The sequence below is a fragment of the Colletotrichum costaricense genome, assembly GCF_030867565.1.
Source record: "Colletotrichum costaricense strain IMI 309622 chromosome Unknown Scaffold_5.1, whole genome shotgun sequence".
Taxonomy (NCBI): domain Eukaryota; kingdom Fungi; phylum Ascomycota; class Sordariomycetes; order Glomerellales; family Glomerellaceae; genus Colletotrichum; species Colletotrichum costaricense.
In genome coordinates, this window is record NW_026848234.1 from 864,696 (window position 1) to 891,680 (window position 26,985).

A 26,985-nucleotide genomic window follows, 5' to 3' on the forward strand; every position below is an offset into this window, starting at 1 on the left:
TGTGAAGTGAGGTGCGCTATCCTATGCTTTCGACTCATGGCGCTGCGATGGCGAACATTGACAAGTTTACAACAAGATATCTGGAAGCATTCAAAAGAAGCCCTTCCTGTCCTTGGCTGATGTATCCGTATGTCTGACGAACGAGAGGTAGTTTGTCAAAGAAATGGCAAGCTCCCGTCGACAACGACGCAATTGACTCTAGCAACCCCCCTACAACGCGCCCAACGCGCCGCCGGCGTAATCGTAAACCCATTGGTCCTCGACTTCCCGTCCCGCCCACGGACCACTTGTGTGGCTTGTGAAATAAGAGCCGGGGGGGAGGGACGGAAGAGGGGGGGGTGCAAGACCCCTGTGGACACCATGCCTGGTCCGAGCCTAGTGCCGCCCGGATAGCCGGGATTACCAGTCTGCTTAAGCGAGAAAGCCGTATCCTTGTCCGTATGACGCTCCTGCTTGTAGTCGTACGGGATGGGGGGAAAGGTACTTTGGATGTGTGTGAGGTTGGGAAGGGGGATCAGCAGAAGAAGATGGAGGCAGTTCTGGAAGTAGGGTCTTTTCAGGGCGCTGGCTAATCAAGATGAACTATGCAGATCGTTGTTTTGTTGAGGGGTGTTTGTTTGTAAGGCGTTGATCCGGGTTGAAATCCCGTGGACCAGCTGAGCTGGATAATCACCATAATAACATCCACAGAAAGTAGGCAACATTTGACTGGAATGATACGTACCAGCATGCCTTCTCCGTTCATGTTTACGTTCTATTCACGGGGTGCAAACAGACAGCTCAAATGTGAATCTTCTTGGGCTGCCAAGCCTATCTACAACAATCACGCAGGTATTAAAGATCTGTGGTGTAAGAAACATACGGTTGATCATGATTTGTACAGGAGGTAACTTGAACTCTCCGAGAGGAGCATTAACTCTAAATCCATCGCTTCTCCAACTCCAACTCCGGCTCCAAAAAAACAACAACACCAAACTACCCTGTCTAGACCGTGAACTCTTCGTTAAGCCAGTGCTTGAGCACGACGTGGCCCTCGCTGAACGTCTTCTTCTCCCAACGCACAATAATGGCAGCATGGCTGTGTCTGTCCTTGTGGATCCAAACAGGATACTTGTGCCATCCCACAGAGTCGAGTGCCTGAATCATCTGGAACTGGTAGGGCGCCAAGGCGAGGGTAGGCTGCGACGGCACCGACATGCGCCTTTCCCTAGCCAGGAGCTGTGTGGTGCTGCGATCCATCTCGACCTCATCCAGATCCTCTTCCGATTCACTTCCCAGGAACTCTTGGTCTTGCGAGCTGTTGAGAGTCTCGTACACGTGTTCCACCTCCTCCCGAATCTCCTTCATCCACAGGGGGCCGCGGTATTCGTCAATTGCCACTCCTGCAAGCCCCTTTTCGTGCAATTGAATGCGTTTCGATGAACGGACCGTCTGGACGACTGAGCTGAACAAGAACGCAATTATACCAATGGGGACGAAAATCGTCAAGGCTATGGCGAAAGGAACGCGCTTGATCCATTTCCAGCTTGACCCAGCAACAGACGAAAGCGTGGCCGGCTCCGAAATCTTTGGCTTTGGCGCCACGGGATGATTGGGATCAAGGATGACATCTTCATAGCCGTCCAAGAAATTGGCCTTGATCTTGTCGACGTTGGTGTAGGGGTCGGTCTTGGTAATGCCGGTGGTGTAGTGCACGGCACTTCTGTCGTTGACAATGTTGGTGTATAAGGTGTGACGTTTGAATCGCTTTAGTCCCGCGAGGAAAATGGAATCGGGATCGGCCAAAACGGCGAGCAGTGGTCGACCGGTATCGCGGAAGTTGTCGATGGTGAACAGCTGACGGCCGGACATGGATAGGGTGCGAGCTCCGAGAACATTCCACAAGTGATTGTGCCATCCCCGGAGTGGTGTGCGAACGCCGAGGTGTGGCGTGGCAAAGGTCACAAAGTTCTACCGCAAGTTAGTCGCCATCGTCCTTTGCTGCATCAAGAGATCCTTCTCTCACCATGCATTCCACGGTATCGAGTATGCCCTTGGAGTGAAGCAGGCCAACGGCGTAGCGGGAAACGAGACCTCCGAGCGAGTATCCGACGATGCTCAGCTTGGTGATCTTGCCGCCCTTCTCCTCAATGAGGCGCAGCTCTTCCTCGATCTCGGCGCACACACGCTCACCACCACGCTCGATACCATCGTACGTGAAAGAGCCACTGTTTCGCTTCGCAAGTAGCAGGTGTAGCTTGTCGGCGGAGTACTTGGCGCGCAAGCTTTTGGCGATCTGGGCCATGTGGTTGGGGTTACCCCAAAGCTATGGAGCCGAGGCGGCGTTGCGTTAGTTCAGAAACATTCATGACGTCGTGGGAAAACGGTGCTGCAGTCTGCAGACGGGTGCAGAAAGGGAGAAAAAGACAGGGAATGACGTGTAAGGTGTAAAGGTAAACTCACCCCATGGACCAAGACGCAGAGATGATCGGCCTCTGCGGTGCCTCCGGTGTAATCCATTAGATAGTCGTAGGATGAGATCAGGGACCGGTTAATAGAGCGAACAGAAAAGGGTAACAACGTTGGAAAAAGTTGCGATGGAGAACGTCGAAGGGAAGCTCCAGTGGGACGCGCTCCGAGTTAAATTCTCGGGGCGACCACAAGAGTCCCTCCAACGGACAATCCGCGAAGCCCGACCGTCGAGGTGGAGGGGGGGGGGGGGGCGTCTGAAGTCCGCTCAGGACAGTGGACAGGTGCTTGTTGGCGGGTTGAAATTCAATGACACCAACACTGCCCTGGGCCCCAATACCGGGCTCTCCCGCACGCTGGCGGAGCGGCGTTTGCTACTTTGCTGCCCGTAATACTGAAGGGGTGTATGCAAGTCCCCTGGATTTAAGGGGGAGATAAGGCGGCTTAGCACCACGATTGCTCCGGTAGTCTCCTGTGGTGGTGTGCTTCCAGGCCGCGATTGGGTGAGGGTACCGTGCGCCGCGTGGCTTCAGCGGCCTGGTGATTCCTCCCGTCTCCTTTGCAGGCTGCAATTACTCGTCCAAGCTGTTTGTTGATTGGGCAGAGTCGGTGTTTGTTTGCTAACCACACCTCGTACTTTACCCTGAGGTAACTAACCTTACCAAGGGTAAGCTGTCGGTAAGGTAGGGATCGAGGTACCTAGACAGTAGACAGGAATGGAATGCGCGCACGCGACGTCTCTTTTGGGACCTTGCTGATAAAGTGGAGGGAGCTGCAGTTCGCAGCCGTTGGTGGGGTGGAATCAGCTCGTCGGGATTGCGACCCGTGACGACACCTCAAGCTGCAAGTCTCTCCGTGTAGTCCTGGGTTGGGTGAGCTCGCAAGATGGTCGATTTTGGGGAACAACTCGAGAGTAAGTCGAAGGGATGAAAACCTGCCGCGGGGTGGTGAGGACCCTGAGCCGAGCAGGCGCACCGGCCGCCCACTCGTCGCTGGTACGAAGTAGTCGATAGGACGGGTGTGTGAGAACCCAATTCCGAGTTGAACTTTGGTGTTTGATGTTCATCCGCTGGGTACGTCACGGTGATATCTAGCTTTCGCAAGCGCGTACTTCATCCAAGAGGATTGCTTCGTTGTGCAACTTCCCGTTCTGCCAAAGCAAAGGTTTTCAGATCACAACTTTCGTCCAGGTGGTGGGCATTGGGCGCCTCATTTATAGACGGCCCAAGATTGAAAAGATAGCATTGCACAGGAAGCAAGCCAGGTTGGTTTGTGAACCCCTCGCTTCATCTTGCTCCTTGATAACGATTTCCTCGATAACTGAGCTAACACAGGAGTGACACTGACAGGCAGGACATACCTCCCGGCCGTACTCACACACTTACCTACACAGTAGACTCTGCACTACGGGCTACTCACCGCCAATAGCTCTTGTCCAACCGTTGCACCGCGATAGGCAAGTCCATCCTCGAGACCAGGGCTGCCCATGGTTTCGCCCTTTCGTTTGGGGCCACTGCCACTAGCACTCGCCGGGGCTCTGATACCGCAGTGCCGTTATCAGCGGGCAAGAGAAATGGCTGGTGGCTTCGTTGGCGGGCGTCTTTTTGGCTTTTGACTCTCCTGCTCTGCCTGCTCTGCGTCTCCATCTGCGTGTCTGCGTCACCCTGCCCATGCAAGGAAGGTGCGGAGGCTGCATTCTTATTGTTGTGCCCCGTATGGAGTACATACGCAGTAGTAACTCAACACCTCAAGAACGAGGGGCTGTGGTGGATAAGGGAGGACAGGTTGATCACCAGGTCCATCATATCACATGCGAGACCATGCCTGTGCAGCCCCGCGCGGATCCGATAAGAGATGTCGGATCTGACGAGCTGCGAGCACAACAAATGAGAGCACGGCGGGGCTTGCTCTTGCTGGCGTCAGACGTAGGTACTGAGATTGATAAAGTGCAATGTGACGGAAAAGCAGTGCAAGTGGGATTCGTGAATCAAGCCTTATCTGTAGTGTACTTTGTGTGATTAATACGCTTTCTGCCATGATGTATCTCCAAGATGTCTTGGCGCGGGTGGAAATGCCCGTGTGTATTATCGGGCTGATTCCTGGGCTTCCAAAGATGAGACGGTGGATGAAATAAAGTTTGTGTACCTGGAACTAACAACGATATACGGATACTGTGGGCAAGGCTCTTTCTGGAGGGTCCTGGACGGCCATGGAGGGAGATATCGCGGACCTACCAATTTCTCCAAAGTTCAGGAACAAAGATGCCGGGCTTATTCAGAAAAGCGACAGGTCGATAGCAGACGTGGATGGCCTTGCCGTTCTTGGGTGTTCGTATGCAGGCAGGCCGCAAGCTGCAAAAGATGATTGACGGTTTGGGAAACTCCCAACTTGACTCAGGTGGGTGATGTAACGGCGTCGAAACAACTTTCGGTGTAAAAGGACAAGAAAGGGTGCAACCCTGAAGCTCGATTGCAGTCTTCCCTAGGTTGTCATTTCGATTGATGAGCTAGACCATTTCTCGTTGCGTGCTGCCTTATCTTGCCAGTGCATGGACATCTCGGCAACCTGGATCATTGCGTGCCCTCATTGCGTGGCAGGGGAAGGTGACGACGAAGTATTCGAATGCATTAGAAACTGCAAGATCCAGACCAACAGTGGAGATGGATGCATCTCCGTCAGGTACGGAAAGATCCAGTGCTATTCTCGGTCAACGGCCCCACTAGAGCTTCAAGCTGGCCTTACGCCGTAAAGATGCACCTTGAGACTTAGGTAATCCTTCCAGACGCTCGGAGCCTCCCTTCATCCCAACTCCGACAAGATTCGAGACACATCAACCATCTGTGACACTGTCCCAAACCAACCCATCTTTATGCCTTGGATTTTCCCGTTATCGTCTTTTTGCAGCATCACCCAATCTTACTTCATTCTCGTGTCAGCCTCGCCCGGTCTACGCGCCACAACCGACCAACGTCCCCTTTGTCCGTGGACCCGCGAATTCTCCGACTGGAACGTCACAACCTGACCTAACGACATTGGCCCCATCTGTGTCTGCGTCTGCGTCTGCTTTCTGCCATTTTGGCTATGAGATCCTCGCACCATTCCCCCGGATCTTCGAGGCCTTAATCGGCGCTTTCACACTCAATCTCCCTCTATCCCTCTCGAGCTCACTTAGGCTTTATCCCACACCAACAGCCAGTAGTCTCACCCCACTCTCTCTACCATTCACAGCTTCGTCCGTGTATACCCTCCAACGTATACTTCCGTCTGCAAACGAGGTTCTGGCGGTCTCCCATCTCCGTCACCTCCGTTCCTTCTCTTAGCGTTGTAGTAACAGACGAAGAAGGAAGCAGCCGCGCCTGGCGGTCCTGCCATTGTTCAACAGAACCATTGTATTTCTACAGCGTCTGAGGAAAGTCTTGTCACAATGTCCTTTGTAGACCTCAAACACATTCCCTGTCCCAAGGGAGAGCAATGCACAGCTTTCATGTGCCTCTTCCAGCATAAAGCAGACAGGGATAAGATGGCGGCACCATCAGCACCGGCACTCAACGCGTCAGGAACGTCGGCAAAAAGGTCGACTGATACCACGACGGATGCAACCCGGGATGGCCCTCGAAAACGTCTGAAGGTTGCCCAAGACGTCAGAAACCCCGCCGATTCTACAAGTCCTCCCACTCCTGTCAAAACGACCTCAAAACAAGACGTTACCGCACCAAGACCAGATGACACTCTGTCACCTGTCGCTCGGCCCATCTCACCTCCACCTTTAAAGCGTCCATCGTCCTCCTCCTCCACGGTCGTGAAGAAGCTTCCACAGTCTAAACCAGTCGCCCCTTCTCTCGCTTCTTCGTCCGACCTCAGGAAGTCACTGAATCACTCTGCTCCAAGCAGGTCCTCTCCTTTATCATCGTCTATTAATCCTCCAACTAAACGCAAGGCTGATTCACCTGCCACTGCTATATCTCATTCTTCCCCAGTAAACCTAACTTCAACACAAAAAGACACTCCTTCCACTCCATCCAAGACCGACCCTCCTAAGAAGATCAGGAAGGTTGAGGCTCTCAACCCTCGTTTACTCAAATCATCACCAGCAAAGTTTGAGATACGATTCAAGCTAGTACAGCTGCTACATGAACAATACGCCCGCCTGAACAACGAGCTCAAGAAGACTGCCAAAGACGCAGAAGAGAAGCAGCTCCTTCTCACAGATCAAGATCTCATTTGGAGAGTCCTTGACGAAGAAGAATCCACGGCGATAGAGAAAGGCGCCATCTACTCAAACGTAATCAAAAACAAAATCATGCAGTACAAAAAGATGACACTCCTTCAGTGGAAGGAGGAGAGAGTCGTTCAACGCCGCCAGACGACTCAAAAGGGCCCTCACAGCAAGGCTACCGCCCCTCCCAAGAAGATTGTTACGGGCTTGACCCCGGCCCAGGAAGTCCAGCTTGTTCGCCAACTCATCACCCCCATCGACGGCCTTGCCGCCCACGGCTACGTCTCCTCTGTCCCTGCCGAGGCCGACATCCAGAAAGCCCGTGAGGGTCTTGATGCTGCAAAGGGTTGGGAGAAGTGTGACCGCTGCGACAAGCGCTTCCAGATGTTCCCTGGAAGAAGAGAAGAGGATGGCGCTCTCGCCTCTGGTGGCAGTTGCACCTTCCACTGGGGCAAAACCTACTTTCCCGAGCGCCAGTTGGGCGATAGATCTCAGCAACCCAAACGCTACCGATGCTGTGGGCAGGCTGTCGGAGACTCTGCCGGCTGCCACTCCAACGCTCACCACGTTTTCAAGGCATCAGATCCCAAGAGACTGGCTTCCGTTCTCAACTACGCCGAGACGCCTGCCAACCCCAATGCTCCCACCGACAGAGCTGTTGGCTTCGATTGCGAAATGTGCTACACGGTCCATGGCCTTGAGCTCATTCGCCTAACTGCAACATCGTGGCCTACTGGAGAAGAGCTATTGGATGTCCTCGTTCAACCCATCGGTGAGATCCTTGATCTCAACTCGCGCTACTCGGGTGTGTGGCCTGAAGACATGGCATCCGCCGAGCCCTGGACTGCAAAGGAAGAAGATCCAACTCCTGCCCAGGCGAAGAAAATGTCGAGCCCCAAGAAGACCAAGAAGAAGATGAAGATTGTGTCGTCGCCTGAAGTTGCTCGCGACCTTCTCTTTGCCCTCATCAGTCCCGAGACCCCACTAATTGGACATGGACTGGAGAATGACTTGAACGCCGTTCGTATCGTCCACCCTACTGTCATTGACACTGTTCTTCTTTACCCGCACAAGCACGGCCTTCCGTACCGCCTTGGCCTGAAGATGCTCATGGACAGCCTTCTTAACCGTAAAATTCAAGTTGAGACGGCTGGCAAGGTTCAGGGACACGACAGTGCGGAAGACGCCCGGGCTGCGGGAGATCTCGTGCGCCTGAAGCTCTCCGAGGAATGGAAGAGCATGAAGCTCAAAGGTTGGAAGCTTGAGGGGGGTGAGTTCGTGCCGCCCGGCGGCAAGGTGGACGATTTCAATCGTCACTTGACTGCCGAGTTCCTTGAATCTGCCCTTTAGAGCCGGGTGGGCATAGCACATGGTTGATTTTACGAGAGAATGAGCTGGCGTTAGGGAGGACAAGGGTTCCTCAGGGTCGATGGGCTTTTGCAATTATGATACCTACCCTACATGGGTTTTCTTAATACTAATTGGTACATGGGACCATTCTCACTCAGCTATTCTTGACTTGTTTCTTCACGACGTGATTGCTTGCGTGCGACTATCGAACGTGTACCTATCCGGTGAGCAACAAAATAGTCGCTTGGCGTTTCTTCATCCATCGGGTAAGCATGGTACTGTTTGGACCACGGGCAAGAGGGGTAGATACTCAATGACTTTTGAATTGTAGACAACTCAAAATCGTGACAAGAGGGGGTGTGAAGTGACCAGAACGCATATCAGAGAAGCATGTGTGGAATTGTCGACAAGATTAACTTTTTACCATCTGCGAGACTGTTCAGGATCTCACCAGTGCTCTCGGTGTTCGTCTTCGGGTGCTTTCTAGGTGCTGTCACGGAGTTCTTGGCCATTGAAGAGAGCTCTACATCACATGATCGATGTGTACACTCCACAGCTTACCCTTCAGCCCGCCTAAGAGAGTTGGGCTTTCGCAAAAACCAAGGGTGCGGCACGAAACAAGTGTGTGGAAAGGCGGCAGAATTCATTGCCCTATGATTACACTTATTGAAGCGGTGACTTGCCTTCAAAGTCTATAATACAGCGTCGCCCTCTTTTTTTTCACTACTTCATCCACTCCTTCTTGACATCGCGACCAACCACTTTACGGCCGGCCAACGTTTAACAGCATCTGGTTACCGCTCTTACCACCGCTCGGCAAGTACGCGACGTTCGGATTCGACGACAGCGTCGCCGCGATATCCCGCGCGGCCTCAATCTTTCGAATCTGCACGAGGCCGTCGCCGTTCTTGGCGATGGCCTTGCTGATCGTCTCGGCGGACTCGGCCTCGCCCTCGGCGCGGATGACGTTGGCCTGGCGCTCCTGCTCGGCCTTTTCGACGATGAAGCGCGCGCGCTCGGCGTCCTGCTGGGCAATCTGCTTCTGCTCGACGGCCTTTGTGAACTCCTTGCCGAAGGTCATGTGCGTGATGGAGACGTCCTCGAGGGCGATGTTGAACTCGGCGGCGCGCTTGCGGAGGTCGGAGCTGATGCGCTGGGAGACGGCCTCGCGCTGGGTGATGAGCTCGGCGGCGTCGAACTGGGCGACGATGGACTTGAGGACCTCGTTTCCGATGGAGGGGAGGACTCTCTCGTCGTAGTCTTGGCCGAGGTTCTGTAGTGGGTAGTTTGTCAGCGTGTGTTGTACTTTTCCAGCACAGAGGGAAGTTGTGGTTTAGATAGAGAAGAACAAAAGGAAAAAAACTTACCTGGTAGATCTTGGGGAGGGCCTGGACTTCGGGCCGGTGCAGCACACGGAGGGTCAAGCTGACCATCTGGAGATCCTTGCTGCCCGTCGTCGTCGCGATGTTTCTCGGCTTCGTCCGCACGTCAAAGACGATGCTCCTCTGCAGCCACGGCACGAGGAAGTGCGTGCCCTCGTTGATGACGGCGTCCTTGACACCGGACATCCTGTCAAAGATGACTGCTCTGGATCCACCCTTGACGTCGTAGATTGACGACTGCACGACCGCGATACCAATGGCCGCAGGGACGGCCATGCGGTACGCAAAGCCCAGAGCTTGAGCCATTATGTCGGATGGCTGATGAAAGCGTGGCGGTGACTTTCCTTTGCGTCAAGAGGAGGGGCGCTTCGATTCCGCTGCAGTGTATCGCGGGCTATCCGAGTTGAGCTTCGAGGGGCGGGTTCGTGGTGGTGGGCTGGTGGTGTAGTGTATCCGTGAGGACTGAAGCTTGCCGAAAGCTCCTCTCACCAGAATGCGGCGGCGGTAAGCTCCGTCATGGAATTTTGGGACGCACTGGGTGACCGGGGTGGTCGGATGGGTGGTGACGGTTCGAACGGAACAGTCTGCGCTAAGCCTTTTCGGGACGTGCGCCTCAGCTTTCGGGTTCGGCAGGAAAGGCAAGGACAAGATTTGAACCTCGTCCGATTCGACCCTCTCCGATTTACTCCAGAATATCCAAACCCGTGTTGCACACCACCGTCCACCACAGCACAACCGCCACGATGAGACCTACGCAAGCTCTTATGGGAGGACCCAGCGTCCCCCACGGAAAGTACTCTCAGTAAGTGAATTCCTTGTTGGAGGTCAATTGAGCGGCTCAACGGGAAGGAGCGTGCGGGCTTTTTTCGAATGAGAAAGATCATGAAGTTCCCTCTGCCCGCCGCGCCATGCACCGCTCCCAATTGCATCGTTTGAATAGCCCGCTGACATTGAAATAGCTACCTCGGCTGGTGGGGACACATTGGTATGTCTTTTCGCGATTATCCCGATGTCGAATTACGATGGCGACGCGGTTGAACGATGGACAATGGGTTTCGGAAAATGGAGAAATTAAGAGGAGGGACTCTTCTAGGATTCGACGGCTGATTACGATGCACAAACGATACGCATTTCGAATCGAACATAAGTACTGACAATAGTCTCAGGTGGCGAGAAGCAGAGAGGCATCATCACCTACGGCATCACCCCCAACCGCCAGAACCCCTTCGCCGGCGCCGCCCACGACGCCGTCTTCAACACCTGGCGCCGCTTCAGCCACCAGGTCCTCTACTTCCTCCCTCCCCTGGTCGCCGGCTGGTACATCATGGACTGGGCCACCCACCGGTCAGTCACTCCCACGGACTCGGTTGCAGCAACAAACGCAACAACGAGGGCAATCCGAAGTGAAGCAAAGGCATTGCGCTAACAATCGATACAGCAACCACTACCTGAACTCCAAGCAGGGCCGCGCCGAGTTCGGCGACGAGGAGTAAACGTTCCTTTGTGAAGAAGGCGGACGACGAGTGCTAGAGGCGGACAACGATTCCCTGTGTCAAAACACGTGTATATCAACTACGTAGAGGGGGAGACATGGAATAGAGCCCCATTTGGACGATTTAAGCATATCACATATTCTATGATTGAAGACATATTTCACGTGATTAGATGTTGACTGGTCCCTTGACTCGCAATGGATCTTCGTAAGGCCTGAAAACATTGATGCGAGTATCTGAGCCGAAGATGTCGCAACACAGTGCTTTGTTATACCGTCAAGGCTGATTCATAGCTACTCAGCCTGAATCTAGTAAAACGAGTAGTCCGACTCTCCAATGCGTTCGTATTGTCCGTGGAAATTGAATCATGTCTGCGGCCCTGATACAGCGCTGACATTTGCTCAATATCGGGACCGTGATTGGTCGGCTTTACTCACGTGACCTACTCACCGAGACATACCCTTCGGTAAGCAAAAGCCAATGCAGTTCGGCGCGGATATACCGTAGCACCGAAGCTCCCCAATCGCACAGCTGCAAAGGTGGGGCAACCTAGAAAAAAGTTGCATTGGCCAAAGGGTACAGGAAGTGAGAAAAAAAAATCGAGCCTATCGAACCTCGCGCCGAAAGCTTCAATTCCCACGACCGTCGCCTGCCCACCCCGGAGTCCCTCGCCGTCGCCAATCGCCAATTGCACCCTTCCTCTTATAGATTTCAATTCAGAGCATCACCAAAGAAAACCGCTACAATGGCCGCCGAGAAGCCCGACCGCAAGGAGAAGAAGGACAAGAAGCGCTCCGTGTCCGACGGCGCCATCAAGAAGGACAAGAAGGATAAGAAGGACAAGAAGGAGAAGAAGGAGAAGCTCGAGCGCGCCCTCGACGAGCACCTCCAGGCTGACGTCGCCGCGACCACCGTCGCCAGCGGCGATGTCACCACCGTCGTCGCTGATGGCCTCCCCGTCGTCGGCGCCCTCGTGCCCTTTGCCGTGCCGTTGGCCGATGAGAAGGCCATGAAGAAGGTTATGAAGTCCATTCGCAAGGGTGAGTTCTTTTTCCCCCTTTCTCACCTCCTTCGTAGACGCGGTACCTACGCGGATCTCATCGGCCAGCAAGAAGACTCTTCATTCTCAGAACAAAAGACTGATAAACACCTTCACAGCCGCCAAGAACAACACCCTCAAGCGCGGCGTCAAGGAAGTCGTCAAGACCCTCCGCAAGTCCCCCGCCGCCGGCCCCGGCAACACCGCCTTCCCCGGCGTCGTCGTCATCGCCGGCGACATCTCCCCCATGGACGTCATCTCCCACCTCCCCGTCCTCTGCGAGGACCACAACGTCCCCTACATCTTCGTCACCTCCCGCGCCGAGCTCGGCGCCGCCGCCAAGACGAAGCGCCCTACCTCCGTCGTCATGGTCTCGGAGAAGCGCTCCGCCGCCGACAGCAAGAAGGCCGAGAAGAAGGCCGGCGAGTCCAAGGGCGACGACGAGGAGGACGACGGCGAGGACTACTCCGAGGTCTACGCTGCGCTCGTCAAGCTCGTGCAGAAGGAGACTGCTAAGCAGTCCTTCTGGGCATAAACGAGTAAGCTTCTGCTGCTACTATTCGTCTTACCGGTACGCGCATACGCGACATGTCGAACGGGAAATACAGTTGAAAAGAAATGATGAATTGTCACACTATACGGGTGGGGTTAAAAAAGCTTTTTTCGGGCTGGCTTTACAACACAAAAGAGAAAGAATTCGGCGTTTTATAGGGCAATTTTGGGCATATGGTGTAGTACTCTTTTGTTCGCACTACTCCTTTCTCTCTTTCCATCTTTCAAGATTCTGTCTTGAGGAAAGAAGAAAGACAAATAAATGATTTAACCATCATTACAACTTCCGTTGGAACCTTTAAGGGTGCGGAGGTGTGGAGGAAATCTCTCTTGCTTTGCCGGGGCTCTTTGACACGAGGTGTCGGAAGCCCTCTTGATGTTTTCCCTTGTGACCTTTTGCCTGGCTGAGGGCCTCTCAAGGCACTATGTCCCGCCAGTCGGCTTCCATCGGCCGTGCAAATTGTGATGTGTATCTTTCCACCTAAGAAAGACCTGCCCGTCAAAGCAAAGCTCTCGTGCTCCCCTCCTACATGAACGAGTTGTAAGTGCTATGGGTATATAATCAAAGGCATGTTGCAGTGTGGCTCTTTGATGATCCGAGGTGTTGACGCGTGGTGGAGATACTTGTCGAGTGGCAAGCAATGTCTGCTAGCTGAGAAAGCACGTTTCCCTTGCCGAGTAACCCAACACAAATAAAGACACAAATCTCTCGTTAATCTTTGCTGATTGCGGCACTCACATCCCGCCAGTATTATATCTTACCTTCATGTGTCATGACACAACATTGGTTGAATATCTTGAAGTAGCACACTTGCTAAGCTTTAAAGCAAGGTATTTCACAAATCACTCAGGTGCCAATGCGAGGATAGTTTTTGGTGATTTAATTAAGGGAATCATGGCTTGAGACGTAAAAGTGTAGGTACATGACAATGGCCCTAGCCGCAATTGCTGGCTATCTTTGAACTCCATGTCCTCATCCCATCCTACCCAGCGCTAATAGCACACAAGCAATCCGTTTTCCGGGAATGCTCAATCATTCATAATACATTAACCCTTTAGTCGAAGGGGTTGGTGCGGGTTCCCCACCAGGTGAGGAATACCGACAGACCGACAGTCTCAATGACCTTGGCCAGGACGCTGACGCCAACGGTGTCGACGGGGCGCTTCTCAACAAAGACCTGGGAGATGTACTGCATACTTGTTAGTGATTGAAGGACGGTGAAGGGTGAAGAAAATATGACATACGCCGGGAGCAGAGGTAGCGAAGAAGATCAGAGAGCCGAGGTAGGCAGCGCCCTTGTAGGACAGGGTGCCGGTAGCGTTGATGAGAGCACCAACACCGTAGGACTGGAGGGCAGAGCCGACGAGGGAAGTACCCCAGGCGACAGCGGCACCCTGAGCCTCCTTGGAGCGAGCGAACTCCTCCTTGGTGTTGGCAGCCTTGGCGCGCTGGTAGGTCTGGCCGAAGATGGGGGTCAAGACTGTTGAGGGGGAGGAGCTTGGGTCAGCTGATTCTGTCATGGAATGGCCCGGTGTCCAGCATGGAGCTTGGTGAGAGATATTTCACGTACCAGCGAGCTCAGCCGTGTGGTTGAAGATGGTGCCGAGGGCAATAGCCGAAGGCTTGACGGGGGGAAGGTCTGTTGCAGGAGATTGTTAGTTATTATTCTCATTTAAATGATGATGGCTGGGTTTCCTCTCGAGCCCAAGGAAGGCGCATTCTCCCTCGGGAAGTCTGGGTGAGAGGGCGAGCGTGGTAGCTGAGTAAAGCTACGTAGAGAAGGCGTGATGCTTCCTCAAGCTTCTCTCTGACAGCGGAATCGGAAGAGCGACTTACAGTGCAGAGACATGATGGCTGATTTCTGGGGTATCTTATTGTGATGGAAAAAGAGAATCAATTGAAGTAATGTAAACAGAGCCAGATGAGTGGGAGGGCAAAGGCTTTTATGTGCTAAGGGAGGGAGAAAGAGGGAACTGGGCGGCGTGTGTGTGAGCCACCTGTGACCTCAGCCTCTGCAATGCAAGAGGAGGTAACCGGAGCAAGGCAAGTGCGTAACTACTTCATACCTGTTCGTTCGTTCCAGGGCGAAACAAGAGAGGAGGGAAGCGTGGGAAGCTACTTTACCTTGGCTGGTGGTGGTACCTTAGGCGCCGCGAAGGGAAGGGGCCAGATCGAGGTCTCATTCCATCATCGGTTGGACCTGGGCTTCCTTCCCTCAGGCCATAAAAAAAATATGTACATGCTGCGGTAGGTAGAGCGTGAAGCATGAAGCTACTTTGGAACTAAGAGCGTAGCTGGACATGGTACAAAGCAGGGGTGGGCAATTCGCTACGAAGAGACATGTCACAGAGCTCTCTCTCCCGTCTCTCTCCCTATTCCTCTCTCTCTCACTCTCAGCTCACCTATTCAATTGAGATGTGTCAATGTCTGTTGTCCCAAGCTTCTCCCAAAACCCAAGCTATGCCTCTTTCACTCACGTCGCCCAGCTGTCGATGTCGTGGTGTCGTCACCTGTCGAATGATGTCACCACCCACCTTCCCCGCCGAACCCACAGCCCAGGCCTGTCCACCCAAAATTGCTCCGATCATTGGTCGAGACCTCTCTCCTGTGGACCTTCTTGACCTCTCTCCCTGGGCCCGCATACTTCGTAGTTACTCCATACCCCCCAAGCTATCCGCATCTAGCCCGTCCCGTCGACCTTCTGGGCCGTCTGGGTTTAGCACATCATCCTTTCCATCAGCTCGAGCTTTCTTCGCCCGCGCGTGCCCGCGAGGGAGTTTTCCGCGACAAGGTCCCGGAGCGAGTCCTCCTCGACTCCCCTGCATTTTCCTCCGGCCCTCAGGCTCTGTGGCTCTGTGGCTCCCACCCGCACTAGGTAAGGTTGCCGTAAACAAAACACAGTGGGGAGCGATTGACGAAAATCTGGAGCAACAAAAACGATCGAGATGCGACTTTCCTGTGTGGCTAGTGCAAGATTCACACTTCCCGTGTCCCCCCGTCACCCCATGCCCGAGGCAAATGATGCTCAGGCACTCGCGCACTCCCAGGTCAATACAATTCCAATTTTGTCCATACAAACTGCGCCTCGTTTCCGGTTCCCAGGCCCTGCCAACTTCTGCAATGTACATAGCTCCCGCCGAGTCTAGGAAAACCGTATTAGCAAGGGTAGCTGAGCTACCTGACGTACGGATGGTATCATTGCAGCGTAGAATTTCGTTTCTCGAATGGTCGCCCGCATTCACTTGTGCATAATCCAGCTGCTCTAGCTCAGGTACAAACAAGGCAAGAAAAGACGGAATGTCGGAAATATCGTCTAGCTCGTCCACGGCTCAACGTCCACAAGTTCCCATCGTCTACCTTCACACTGTCACTGCCAACCCGACATTTCCATTCAATAACATGTTCTCGCTGAACGTCGAAAAGGCTGGTGGCCTGGCATGTATTCCTGAAGCTCTACAGGTTCGTACCGACATTTTGCAGTCGTGCCGCCCAATAACTCCTCTTACCATCCCTTTACCAAATGTTATTAATACACCGCTGCACCACGAAGTTGAAGCCGCTGGTGTTCGCTTTGCCCAATTCCATGCCAGTACAGTACACCAGATTCCCTTCTACAGTCCCAATCCAGTTCTACGCCATATGCTGACCGTCTTCGCCTCCACGCAATGCAAGCAGCGCCCTCACGTCCGACACATACTGGAGACCCTCGAGCAGTGGCACTAGATGCAGGAGATCATTGTCTGTCGGGTCGTTAATCCAGCCTTGAATAGGGATGGCGTTATCTAGCGACGAGGCCCACGTTAGTCGAATTCCCACATATAGATCGTATACTGCCATTACACACCTTGATGGAACATGTAACTCAGTGGACTATTATCCAAGATCATGACCTTGCTCAAGTCCGGCTCAACGGAACTAAGGTCCTTGATGAAGGCTCCCTGTCGGAACGTGCAGTGCTGTCTGTAGTATCGCGCCGAGAAGAATTTCCTCTCTGCCTCTAACCAGTCTATCACGGGGTCCGCATATTCCTGGACCGAGGCCGTGAAAACGACGAGGTTATACCATTTGCAAACCTTCATCACACGATTAGCGCCAACTACTTGTTCAATCATCTTGGACAATGCTTACCCGACGGAGGAAGTCATCACAGTGTGGACGTTTGTTAACCCAGTACAGAATGGGATGCTGCGGTCCAATCGATGTTTGGCCTCCGGCACCGACGTACGTCTGGTTTAATCTGACCTCAACCATATGCCCCGTACTCATGCGTCCCCCCTTGGACATGCTGTGAATCAGGGTTTCGTCGAGGTCCAGAATGAGAGTCTTTTGGTACTTGGGATCGGTCGAAGGCTCGAGGTTGAGGTATGATGGCTGTCGTCGAGGAATCAAGGGTCGAGGAGGTGCCGGTGTCTTTGGATATCGCGTCAGCGCGCCTGCGGGAGACGTCGGAGACTTGAGTTGCGCGGAAATGTCGGAAGAGCCAGATTCACCACTGCCCTTGGGCCGTGCTGCCGCAGACTGCGTCTTTCGGTGCTTTCGTTGCGGAAGAGCATCCTCACTGTGTAGCTTGATCCGAATAGACCTCCGTGCTGGCGCAATCTCTTCCGCTGCGGACTTTGAACGCGAGTGTCGACCGGTAGAACCCCGGCGTCGGCGATCGGCATCCGAGTCTGATTCTGAAGATATGCCTGAAGAAGATGAACCTGATGATCCCACTGGTCTTGAGTACGCAACCCCTCCATATCCGGCGCTACCCTGCCGGCCCGACTTTTCGTCCACGGAGCCAGCAAAGTCTGTCGCGAGCTTTTTGTTGCTTCTATTGTGCAAGCCGAATAATCTTTTGAATGGGTAAAGGAGCGAGAAATCCCCTGCGTCGTCATACAGGCAGGCAATCAGATACACGCCCGGGGCGGCAAGGGTGGACAATACCCAGCGGAGGGAATTGATGAAGCCGGCAGCGATGCGCCGAGGCAATGAGTGCCATGAAGTTGATCTCAGCCCTGCTTCTTTCGATTCTCCCCCTATTAGCGGCGTAGCTTCGCTCGCGAGGTCTAATGCACCATGTGCGTCGTTGCGCTGTTCGAAAGCCGTCTTTTCGAGGGGGAAAACATCTTCGTCTTGGTCGTCGCCCTGTTTGTCTGCGCCTTCGCCACTTTGCTGGTCGCTGTCAGGTTGGACGGCCAATCCCAAGGAGCCAATGGAGTTGGATCGCGAGGCAACCGGACTCGGCGGCGGAGAGACGCGAGAGGTGATGATATTCAGGGAGTTCATCTTTGATAGGATATGCAATCCATGAGGCATGGAGGGTCGACGGCGGGTTGCGATGCGGGAGTGAAAGGATTTAGGAGACGTCGAGGGTCGATAGTAAGGGGTGGTTTCGGTGGTCAGGAATGTTCCAGACGTTCCGCGCGACGAAGGAGGCGATGTATTCGCAGTCGCGTTAGGAGAAATGGGCGTCGAGCGAGTATTTCGAATACACCGCAGTAGGAAGAAGCGAGTGTAGGTTTGACAATCGTCTCAAAGGTTTGCCGCTGAGTCTGTGATGCTTAGTGGGATTGCGTAAGGTTGAGGTGAGGTCCTCGACGAGTCTGTCGTGATCGTGGTGGTTGTGTTCGTAGTCGGGAATGCAAGCCGGTAGGCAGTCCAGATGGTTTTCCCCCCAAGTCCAAGGAACGGCAACAATCAGCTCTCCATAGGCGAACGAGGCCCAGGAAGATGAAAGCGCGAGGTGGTGGCGCTGGTGAAAAAGGTTCGTCCGTCGACAGCTAACAGACGCTAAAGTGATATGTGGCCGTCAGCGCAAACCTGTCGATTAGACCTTGAGACCTTGAGAGGGGAGGAAAGACGCAAAAAGGGTCAGTCGGGCTTTCGGGAGTTGGAGGTATCGAGGCGGCCGGGATGCGGTAGTGTTGAAAGGCAATGGATGAAAAGGACAGGGACCTGGTCTGTGATTGGAGGTGTCGGCAAGTAGTCCAGTACCTGAGGTACGGGTAGTTAAAGCAATATGAGGTGAGTTAGAGGCGCGAGTGGAAGCCGCGGAAAGGAACCTGAGCAAGCAAGCAAGCGGAGGGGAGCAACAGTAAGGTAGGTGCAGCAGCAGCAGCAGCAGCTCAACACTATGGAAATCTGCTGGGTTTGGCCGGGTTGGACCGTGGTGGCACTGGGATAACGATTTGATGCCGGCCGGTATTGACGGTATTGGTCCAGGGCTGACCGTGGGGTTACACTGCCTGCTGACCCTTGTGGGGGAATGGGCAATGAAGATAGGTTCACGTGTCGAATTGTTCACTTTATTCCACTGGACCACTGGACAACTATCTCTTGCCGCCTCATCTTTTCCACTCGCTGTTGCAGTTTTTGGAAGATGCAGGACGTGGGTGATGAGCGGGCCAGCTGCTGCCAAGCGGCTACGTAATGGATGTACCTCAGCCCACATTCAGAGGTATCTATCTTCCCCAACACAAACTGGCAGGATGAGGAGCGGGATAACAGTACCTGCGGAACTAAGCCTGTAAGGTACATAGGTATGAATCAGTTGACCTTTTTATACACACTATTTCCTGCAATGTCATATGTCCTTTCTGTGTTACCATCTCCCGCAGTATCCTTCTCTGCCACGGGCATCAGCTCTCGCTAACAATGGCAAGGATTTGTGTGAAATGATTGAAAACGTCCATCAGCCGATACCGAGCTACCTTGCTCTCTGGCTGTAATCTTGAACTGTGTGCTCGTCTTTTTCCCATGTGAAAGAGAGCCACTCCACTTTTGCTGTCGTTGTTGAGGGTTTGATTGAACAGCGACAGGGCCGACAGGGCACGAATCGGGGGGCCGCAGTCTGCGGGCACTCTGAATCTGCAGCATCCAAATCTTTGGCGGAATACGGCCTCTTTTGGGCCTCGCAATTCCGATCCATCACTTTTCGTATCCGTGTTCCAATGCCGCTCAACCATTCGCTCCGAGCTCTCATCCCGAGCCCAGGCAGTTCCTTTTGTCTGCCTGAGAAAAAACCCCTCGTTGAACCAAAAGCCTATGGAGACCTTTCACTAATTCAATAGAGTCGCAGCCAGGATACATGACTATTGTCTACACCTCTAATAAGAGAGATCCTTTCTGTCATTAGATGCTCGTACGAGTTCCCTGTCATGTTGGGTGTGGTTGCTTCTTAGAAGGCAATTGAATGGCACATATTCTAGACTCAACTCACAACCCAAGTACCAGCCTAGGACATGGTTTGCGGAAACTCACAATAAATCCTACCACAGACCGCTGATACTACCAGAATGCTTCAGATGCCAGAGAAGGGAAGAAACTTTTTAGTTAAAGCTGAGGTGTAAGATGCATGCTTGAACCAAGATGACAGGCCATCCCGATACATTGCCTTCGCGCTTGTTCCTATGGGCAATATAGGCGCAATGGTATAGATGCTTTCTCGTAAATCATTTGAGACAAAAGCAGTATTCATGAAGTATATCGAGAACATTTTTCTAGCTCCTCAGAAATTCGATAGAATAAAGCCGCAATCTACTCGACTTACAGTGAAGCACTCTGAACATAAGATTAGGTCGTTTGGGCGGACTAATTTTGCAGACAGAAACTCTGAAAAACAGAGACAACCAGCAATAAAATCAGATTCCAAAAGAAGAGATCAACATCACAACGGCCCATTTACTTTTGAGACATAGCAGTTGGTGCCATTCCAGGGCACATTTTCGACCCAGAAGCAAGGAACCTCAGGGTTTCTGTCAACCTGGTAGATGACGAGCAGCTCGCAGCCAGAGTGCGATAGCCAACCACTTGATGCCCCTAACGCATCACTTACAGCAGAAATTCAGCGAGCCAACGTCATTTTGCAGTGATGGAGGGGTATTCGAGCAGTGGAGTGCTTCCGCTGAAGTGTGATTGGGAACACCTGGAGGTCCACAGGTGTCCCTCCTGATCCGGGTTGCTTCGGGCCGAGACTAGCCCGCTGTCTAGGGCTGCCACTTACCGGTGCCAGCTGGCTGAGCTGGTAAGGGAGGTGCGAGACGGAGCTTGTGGTCATCCAATGCCCCTCGAAATTTTTAGCGTGACAGGGGTCGTTCATTGTCCCTCTCTGAGCTTCACAGTTGAGTCACAACCGTTTGCGCACAATTTCCAATTCTCCATTCAGTCCACGCCCGAAGCTAGACCAACGGCCATTGATCGGTACATCCACATTGTGCAGCGACTGAAGACAACCAGATTGCCATTTCGGAATATCTTGCGACTTTAGTAACCCCCATCGATCAATCCCGAAAAGTCTTTGCGACGACTCACTCCCACCCCTCCCAACATCGGACCTTGATTTCGGCGACAGCACCCACCACCGAAAATGGCTACCGTGAAGCCCAGCACGGGGGACCTCGAACGGTACCTCAAAACCCTGAAGGGTAAGCCTTTGGAAGCGTCAATTGACAGTCTCATCTCGTACGTATCTTGCCGGCCGTATGATCCTTTTCTACCCCTGCCTCGGCCGCGCTAATCCTTGAATCCGCCAGTCTCCTGAAAAGACGACAGATCCAGGGCTCCGAGCTCTGCGCTGTCGCGACCGCACATATTCTCCTTCAGGTTGTGGCCAAGTCGAAATGGAACGACGTCGACTCGTTGCTGGAGAAGGTGCAGCAGATCGGATTGCGCCTCATCGCCGCACAGCCCAAGGAATTGGTCGTTGGCAACATCGTTAGACGCGTGTTGAGCCTGATCCGAGACGAGGCTGCCGAGGACCGAAATGAGGACTTTAGTGAGACTGCCACAGAAGTTGGAGGAACCCCGACGACAGCAGTGCCAGATCCCTCCAAGCTGGAGCACCAATGGCCCCCCTCTACATATACCAAGCAGGATGCCGGTTCAGACTACATCACGAGCGGCCCAAGACCCGTTCGCCCCGGCTTCCTCACGTCCGCGAGCTCTTTCCACGTCTCAAAGTCTCTCTTTTCCCTTCTCGAGGCGTCACCCCCAGTGGACACTGCTGGCATCATGGCCGGATCGCCGTTTGGCAAGGACTCTGGCGCTTCAACACCCCTTCGTGGACAGTCGACTAGGGTGCACGCTCTGAGATCAGAAGTCTGCGAGGGTATCGAGGAGCTCAAGGACGAGATCGGCCAGGTGGACGACCAGATTGCAGGAGCTGCGGATGTTCAGATCCATCCCGGAGACTATGTGTTGGTGCACCAGCCTTCAGCCACGGTCCAGAAGTTCATCCTACGCGCTGCAACAAGAAGAAAGTTCACCCTGTTCATCGCTGCCGGAACGGCTGCCTGCTCCGGTGGGGAGCCGCCATATGCATCTTTCAGGAAGAAGCTTGCAGCAGCGGGCATCAGTGCGATCAACATCCTCAACAGCGGTCTGATGGCCTACATGCCCCGGATTAACAAGGTGATTCTGGGAGCAAGAGCCGTCCTGGCCAACGGCGGCATCCTGACAGATGCAGGCGCTGGTGTGATTGCACGCGCAGCCAAGGAGCAGGGCAACCCGGTGATTATCCTCAGCGGTGTCTACAAGCTCTGCCCAGAGAGCTACTTTGACGAAGAGAGCCTCGTAGAATGGGGAAGCTCTATGGGCCATGTCAGCTTCGCAGACGGAGCCATGGTCAACGGTGTCGACGTTCGCAGCGCAGTTAGTGAATTTGTGCCTCCCGAACTGCTCGACACCTACATTACCAATCTGTAAGTCCATGATCCCAAACATGACGGCGTTGAGCCACAACTGACATGCTACACAGTGGCGCACACTCGCGGAACCATCTGTCCACTATCATCGCGGATCACTACAAGCCAGAGGATGTTGATTTCCATCTCTGGAGCACGGAGGCTGACCGATGAGTGCTGCCTCTGAAGTATGTCTCTATGGGAAACCCTGGCACGTTTAACGCTGCAGGGGACGCGACAGCGGCGTCCGCGGCCGTGGGGATGATTCGTGGCCCGAAGACGAAAGCGAACTTTCAGCCCTGGCCCAGCTATTGAGTGATGATACCAGGCGCATGCATAGCCTGGGTTCTGTACAAGTATACTAATTCGCGGTTCAATCCTGGGCCCCTTCTCTCTCTAGGGCTAGGGTGAGACTTGGTTCGGCAGCACGGCGTTCAGTTTGGAGGGGTAACACAAGCTCGAGAGGTCGCGGCAGCGTTTCCAACGGCATGGTAGAGAGACCCACTAGATTGCAGGCTTATGTGGCTTGATGTGGAGGGATTACACTGATGGCGTATTGCTGCCTCCGAAGAGGCCGCGTCAGCGCGTTGCAGCACAGAGAGCCTTCTCGAAGAAAAGTGACTGCGAGCTGCTCTTATCCAGGGTTCAATTTAGCGGTGGCTTTTTATTTCATTGGGGGAGGGGAAACCTTGAACAATCGGGGATTGCGAACAAACGCGTGCCCCTCGCAACTTTTGGCTGCGCCGTGGACCGCAGGGGTCGCCCTCAAACAAGGTTGATGCTTATCTTCACCTGGCGTGGGCTCGGCCGCACCGCTTGGGCTCCCGAGGGGTGTGGGGTTTGACCCCCGACCTCTCTATTGAGTGACGAACTGTGGTTCACCGTTCGAGGGGTGGGAATTAGACGTCGTAAGGCTACGCGAACGAGGGGACAAACTGGTCAGAGAGGTTCGCCAGTGGGAAAGCATGGCCATTTGTTCTTGCAAGGTTGAGAATTGGAGAAATGTGATGTAGGGGAGGAGAGGAGGATTGAGTCAAACGGTCAACGGAAGGCCCAACCTTAGCCCAGCCAAGCTACAACAACCAGCTAGCTAATAAGCTCATCAAAGTGCCTTGTATTCCCACACTTTCTTCATCCGCCGTGTGCCGTAGCGCCGTTTTCCACGGTCTTGGGTTTACTCATCTTGGCCTCTTTTCCATCTCACCTCTCGTCGCAAACTACCTACCTTACTCTCTTGTATTTGACCCACCAGTTCAGTGAACAATTTGATAATCTGATCATCGTCGCGAATCAAATATCTTCCAGTCTCGACAACTCTGCTTCCAGCTTCACAACATACCATCCCACGCCGAGCACAGGTCACCACCGCGAATGGCGGCCATGCGAGACCCCGAACTCGACGACGTGCCTCCTCCGCCGTACTCCGAGACAGACATCTACTCAAACTCTGGCCGGCCGTCAAATCCGCCCTCAAACTCACCACACATCTCGTCTCATCATGGCGCCGACGACGCTGCCTCGCGCGGCTCTTCGCACGCCTCATCACACAGCGAAGTCATCTACACCCCGCCATTGACACCCCGCACCGGCGGCCCAGGCAGCAGCGGCGGCGGCGGTTTTCACCATCATAGCTCGAATGCGAGCCTCGACCTCTCCAGCCGCTCTCTCGCGGCAACTGGAGGAGGATCTCACCAGTCCCAATCTCTTTCGGGTTCAGTGTCGGCATCAACAACAGCGTACTCTGAGTTTACAGCGTCCTACTTCGAATCTAGGCCGCCGCCCGCGGCACTCGCCCCGTTATCCAGGGACCAGCTTCTCGTTCACGCACTGACCGTCAACCCGACCTCGACACCGGACGACGTACCCTACTCCCCGGCCTGGGCCCCCCGCGACGTCACGCAGCAGGACTGGGCAACGTTTCTCAATTGCCTGATCCCGCACCACGCTGCGGCACGGAACGAGGCCGTCATCGTCCGTAAGCTGCAGGCCGAGGAGGAGGCCTTTGCTGCTGCCGCCGCTGCCAGGTCGAATGGAAGAGGTACAGGGCAGAGCAACAGCGGCGGTAGCGCTCATGCTTCGGCGCAACTAGATCAGATTCGCGCGGACAGGGAGACCGACCCCGGGGCGGCGGCCGTTGCTTCGGGTACAAGGAGAGAGGAAGCAGAAGGTGTGGTCGCGCAGTGGAACGAGGGGTTCTTCCGACCCAGGGGCATGCTCATCACGCTGGTACCTGAGGTAGCGGAGGACGATCTGCACGTGCCAGGCGCGTGGGACCGGTCCTTTGACAGAAACGCTGAGAATCCTGCTATCGGAGGCGGCAACCGTGATCTTGGTCTCGGTGATGGGAGTGGCAGTGGCGGTCCCACGCCCGTACCATTCCCAGCGCATCCTGGTCAAGGGCCCGCGATGCAAACCCAGCAGCAACCTCAGTCTGGCTCCAACGAATCACGAAATAGCTGGAGCTTTGGCGGTATCACTGTCTCCACGGATGGTATCAACATTGGCGACCGCATTGTCGCAGGCAGCAACGGTATTCGAGTAGGGAACCTTATTGCGGACGAGAACGGCATCAGATTTGGAAGCACTACCACGCCGCGCGCGCAAGCGCATTATGCCGGCCCCGGGTGGGCTCCTCCTCCGCCGCTTGCACCTCCGGGTCCGCCACCGGCGCCCATGTTTGGCGGGCCCGACCAAGTTCCAGGAACCTTTTTCCCGACGGGGCCGCCTCACCCTCAGCCACCGATCATTCCACATCCGAACCCGCAGCATCCCTTTTACCAAGGCAGCGGCCCAGAACAACAACACGCTCGCCATGAGAGCGGAGATGGCGGGAGAGACGGAGTAGCAGGCCGCGGTCGACCTCCCGGCCGGTACCCCTCAGACCAGCGCTCTATCTCATCCTCCTCCGCCTCTTCTTCATCTTCAGCATCCTCTGCATCCTCCGTCGGCTCACTACCAGACTACGAAGATCTCTACCCTTCACAGCTTCCCATCTACAAACAGCGTATCACCACTTGGCTATCACACCCAGAACAGCCCGTCACGAAAGACGATATTGCGCAGCTGCGCGAGGACATACGTTCCGCCGGGTCCATAGCGGCGACGCAACCCTCGCAGCAGCCAGAGACAGGACCAGAAGGTGCAGCAACAGCAGCTACTGCTGCGTCGAAAAAGGCAGAGGAGAAAGCCCTCAGAGCGGAAATTAGAAGCATCACGCAGGACTGGCGCAAACTCAAGCGCCAGCAGCGGGCAACGCGCAAGGAAAAGCGGAAGGAACGCCGCGCGAGGAGGAAAGAGGAGAAGAGGGAGCGGAGGGAGGAGAGGAGGGAAAGCAGGAGGGAGAATAGGGGGGCAAGGCGGGAGCAGAGAGAGGCGCATAGGGAAGCGCGGAGGGGCGGCGGTCGTGGTGGGCTAGGAGGAGATCCTAATCACCATGATCACCAACGTCGGCATCAGCTAGAGCACCAACGGCACCAGCAGCAACAGCAGCAGCAACAGCACCAGCACCAGGCGCAACAGAGACAACACCAGGAGCAGCAGAGACAACATCAGGAGCAGCAAAGACGACACCAAGAACAGCAAAGACAACATCAAGAGCAGCAGCGTCGACATAGCCAACAGCAGCAACAACACCAACAGCATCAACAACAGCAGCATCATCAACAAAATTCACAACACCAACAGCATCAGCAACACCAGCAACACCAGCAACATCACGGTCCCGGACCGGCGCCGTGGGGCGGGCCGACAGTGTTTGTCCCGCCGATTGGTGTCCATGTTCCCCCGCCCCCCGTAGTACACGGCACTCCTCCGATCCCCAACTTCCCCAATAACACCTCTCCTGTGCCGAATGTTTGGGGCATGCCGTGGGGACCTCCAGGGCCGGGTAGAGGTTCCATGCCGGGTGGTTTCCCAGGCAGTGGTCCTCCTGGTCCTCCTGGTCCTGGCCACTGGGGAGGGTTGCCCGGGGCATGGCCATTCACAACAGTACCGCCAGCGCCAGCAGCAGGGAACAGAAGCCCCAGCATCGGCGGCGGCGGTGGCATGACCTCCGCCCCATCCACGCCGACGCCGCCCTCGTCCCAGGCGCTTTTCAAGGCGGTGGAGGACATGGAGAAGGACATCGCCAGAAGGGTGGAGGAGTTAGACAAGGCGAGGACCGAGATGCGGGATAGCAATCCTGGAAGAGGACGCTGCGGCGGCGGTCGAGGCTGGGGCCGTGGCCGTGGCGGGGGATGCGGCGGAAGAGGCGGCGATGACAATACGCAGCGCCTAGAGGAGGAGATTGACGAGTTGTCGAGAAATATCGAAAAACTCAAGGTCGAGGCGGACGCTGAGTTTGCGCGGGAGTTGGCGGCGGAGGATCAGAAGTCTGGGGTGTGGTAGATAGACCACACACCACCATCTCATAATTATTTACCTACCTTATGAACACGGTATCGGGCATGTGTATAGTCTGTAGAAATAACCAGGAAACTTTTCTTTCCATTATACCGCCACCAATGGCCTCGTCTACTGTCTTTTTTTCGGGTACCTTGCTTTGATGCGCCATAACCCAGTCATGAACATGATCGTATAAAGCTTTTGAACTCCGCTGCGTAGGTCAAGCTCGTACAGACAGTCATTCTCGTCCCAACATTGAGCTCTACATTTCCTTCCGTCTGTCCTCCTGATGGCATGAGAGATTGCAACGAAAATTTCGGAACCACATGGCGGTAACAGTTCGAAGAGCTGCATCATCAGCCTGTCAAGTGCCATCTGCCTTATGCTTTTCCCGCCCACGCCGCGAACAGGCGTTTACGCTGTCCCCAAAGGTGAGGAAAGGAGCAAATCTCTTGC

The 26,985-nt window shown here is 54.4% G+C and overlaps 13 protein-coding genes across 13 annotated transcripts; 7 read left to right on the forward strand and 6 right to left on the reverse strand.

Moving 5' to 3' along the window:
- Window positions 1-984: 984 nt before the first annotated feature.
- On the reverse strand, window positions 985-2,499 carry CCOS01_05424 (uncharacterized protein; the record flags this gene model as incomplete). The annotated part of the gene is made up of 3 exons (XM_060453604.1): window positions 985-1,950; window positions 2,006-2,305; window positions 2,443-2,499. The coding sequence occupies 3 exons, from the start codon at window positions 2,497-2,499 to the stop codon at window positions 985-987; spliced, it is 1,323 nt and encodes a 440-aa protein (XP_060315376.1).
- Window positions 2,500-3,250: 751 nt separating this feature from the next.
- On the reverse strand, window positions 3,251-3,514 carry CCOS01_05425 (uncharacterized protein; the record flags this gene model as incomplete). The annotated part of the gene is made up of 1 exon (XM_060453605.1): window positions 3,251-3,514. The coding sequence occupies one exon, from the start codon at window positions 3,512-3,514 to the stop codon at window positions 3,251-3,253; it is 264 nt and encodes an 87-aa protein (XP_060315377.1).
- Window positions 3,515-4,118: 604 nt separating this feature from the next.
- On the forward strand, window positions 4,119-4,745 carry CCOS01_05426 (uncharacterized protein; the record flags this gene model as incomplete). The annotated part of the gene is made up of 2 exons (XM_060453606.1): window positions 4,119-4,449; window positions 4,597-4,745. The coding sequence occupies 2 exons, from the start codon at window positions 4,119-4,121 to the stop codon at window positions 4,743-4,745; spliced, it is 480 nt and encodes a 159-aa protein (XP_060315378.1).
- Window positions 4,746-5,872: 1,127 nt separating this feature from the next.
- Window positions 5,873-8,014, forward strand: CCOS01_05427 (exonuclease; the record flags this gene model as incomplete). The annotated part of the gene is made up of 1 exon (XM_060453607.1): window positions 5,873-8,014. One exon carries the CDS (start codon window positions 5,873-5,875, stop codon window positions 8,012-8,014), a length of 2,142 nt encoding a protein of 713 aa, XP_060315379.1.
- A 763-nt stretch (window positions 8,015-8,777) lies between these two features.
- On the reverse strand, window positions 8,778-9,702 carry CCOS01_05428 (SPFH domain/Band 7 family protein; the record flags this gene model as incomplete). The annotated part of the gene is made up of 2 exons (XM_060453608.1): window positions 8,778-9,287; window positions 9,382-9,702. 2 exons carry the CDS (start codon window positions 9,700-9,702, stop codon window positions 8,778-8,780), a joined length of 831 nt encoding a protein of 276 aa, XP_060315380.1.
- Window positions 9,703-10,139: 437 nt separating this feature from the next.
- CCOS01_05429 (UcrQ family protein) lies at window positions 10,140-10,889 on the forward strand (the record flags this gene model as incomplete). Its single annotated transcript, XM_060453609.1, has 4 exons — window positions 10,140-10,198; window positions 10,356-10,381; window positions 10,563-10,740; window positions 10,835-10,889. 4 exons carry the CDS (start codon window positions 10,140-10,142, stop codon window positions 10,887-10,889), a joined length of 318 nt encoding a protein of 105 aa, XP_060315381.1.
- Window positions 10,890-11,634: 745 nt separating this feature from the next.
- CCOS01_05430 (ribosomal protein L7Ae/L30e/S12e/Gadd45) lies at window positions 11,635-12,463 on the forward strand (the record flags this gene model as incomplete). The annotated part of the gene is made up of 2 exons (XM_060453610.1): window positions 11,635-11,929; window positions 12,048-12,463. The coding sequence occupies 2 exons, from the start codon at window positions 11,635-11,637 to the stop codon at window positions 12,461-12,463; spliced, it is 711 nt and encodes a 236-aa protein (XP_060315382.1).
- Window positions 12,464-13,535: 1,072 nt separating this feature from the next.
- Window positions 13,536-14,330, reverse strand: CCOS01_05431 (uncharacterized protein; the record flags this gene model as incomplete). Its single annotated transcript, XM_060453611.1, has 4 exons — window positions 13,536-13,670; window positions 13,726-13,961; window positions 14,052-14,120; window positions 14,318-14,330. 4 exons carry the CDS (start codon window positions 14,328-14,330, stop codon window positions 13,536-13,538), a joined length of 453 nt encoding a protein of 150 aa, XP_060315383.1.
- Window positions 14,331-16,111: 1,781 nt separating this feature from the next.
- On the reverse strand, window positions 16,112-17,752 carry CCOS01_05432 (dullard-like phosphatase; the record flags this gene model as incomplete). Its single annotated transcript, XM_060453612.1, has 3 exons — window positions 16,112-16,263; window positions 16,326-16,554; window positions 16,610-17,752. The coding sequence occupies 3 exons, from the start codon at window positions 17,750-17,752 to the stop codon at window positions 16,112-16,114; spliced, it is 1,524 nt and encodes a 507-aa protein (XP_060315384.1).
- Window positions 17,753-18,738: 986 nt separating this feature from the next.
- On the forward strand, window positions 18,739-18,996 carry CCOS01_05433 (uncharacterized protein; the record flags this gene model as incomplete). The annotated part of the gene is made up of 1 exon (XM_060453613.1): window positions 18,739-18,996. The coding sequence occupies one exon, from the start codon at window positions 18,739-18,741 to the stop codon at window positions 18,994-18,996; it is 258 nt and encodes an 85-aa protein (XP_060315385.1).
- A 108-nt stretch (window positions 18,997-19,104) lies between these two features.
- Window positions 19,105-19,431, reverse strand: CCOS01_05434 (uncharacterized protein; the record flags this gene model as incomplete). The annotated part of the gene is made up of 1 exon (XM_060453614.1): window positions 19,105-19,431. The coding sequence occupies one exon, from the start codon at window positions 19,429-19,431 to the stop codon at window positions 19,105-19,107; it is 327 nt and encodes a 108-aa protein (XP_060315386.1).
- A 1,400-nt stretch (window positions 19,432-20,831) lies between these two features.
- On the forward strand, window positions 20,832-22,320 carry CCOS01_05435 (initiation factor 2 subunit family protein; the record flags this gene model as incomplete). Its single annotated transcript, XM_060453615.1, has 3 exons — window positions 20,832-20,926; window positions 20,998-22,164; window positions 22,221-22,320. The coding sequence occupies 3 exons, from the start codon at window positions 20,832-20,834 to the stop codon at window positions 22,318-22,320; spliced, it is 1,362 nt and encodes a 453-aa protein (XP_060315387.1).
- A 1,206-nt stretch (window positions 22,321-23,526) lies between these two features.
- Window positions 23,527-26,532, forward strand: CCOS01_05436 (uncharacterized protein; the record flags this gene model as incomplete). Its single annotated transcript, XM_060453616.1, has 1 exon — window positions 23,527-26,532. The coding sequence occupies one exon, from the start codon at window positions 23,527-23,529 to the stop codon at window positions 26,530-26,532; it is 3,006 nt and encodes a 1,001-aa protein (XP_060315388.1).
- Window positions 26,533-26,985: the final 453 nt, after the last annotated feature.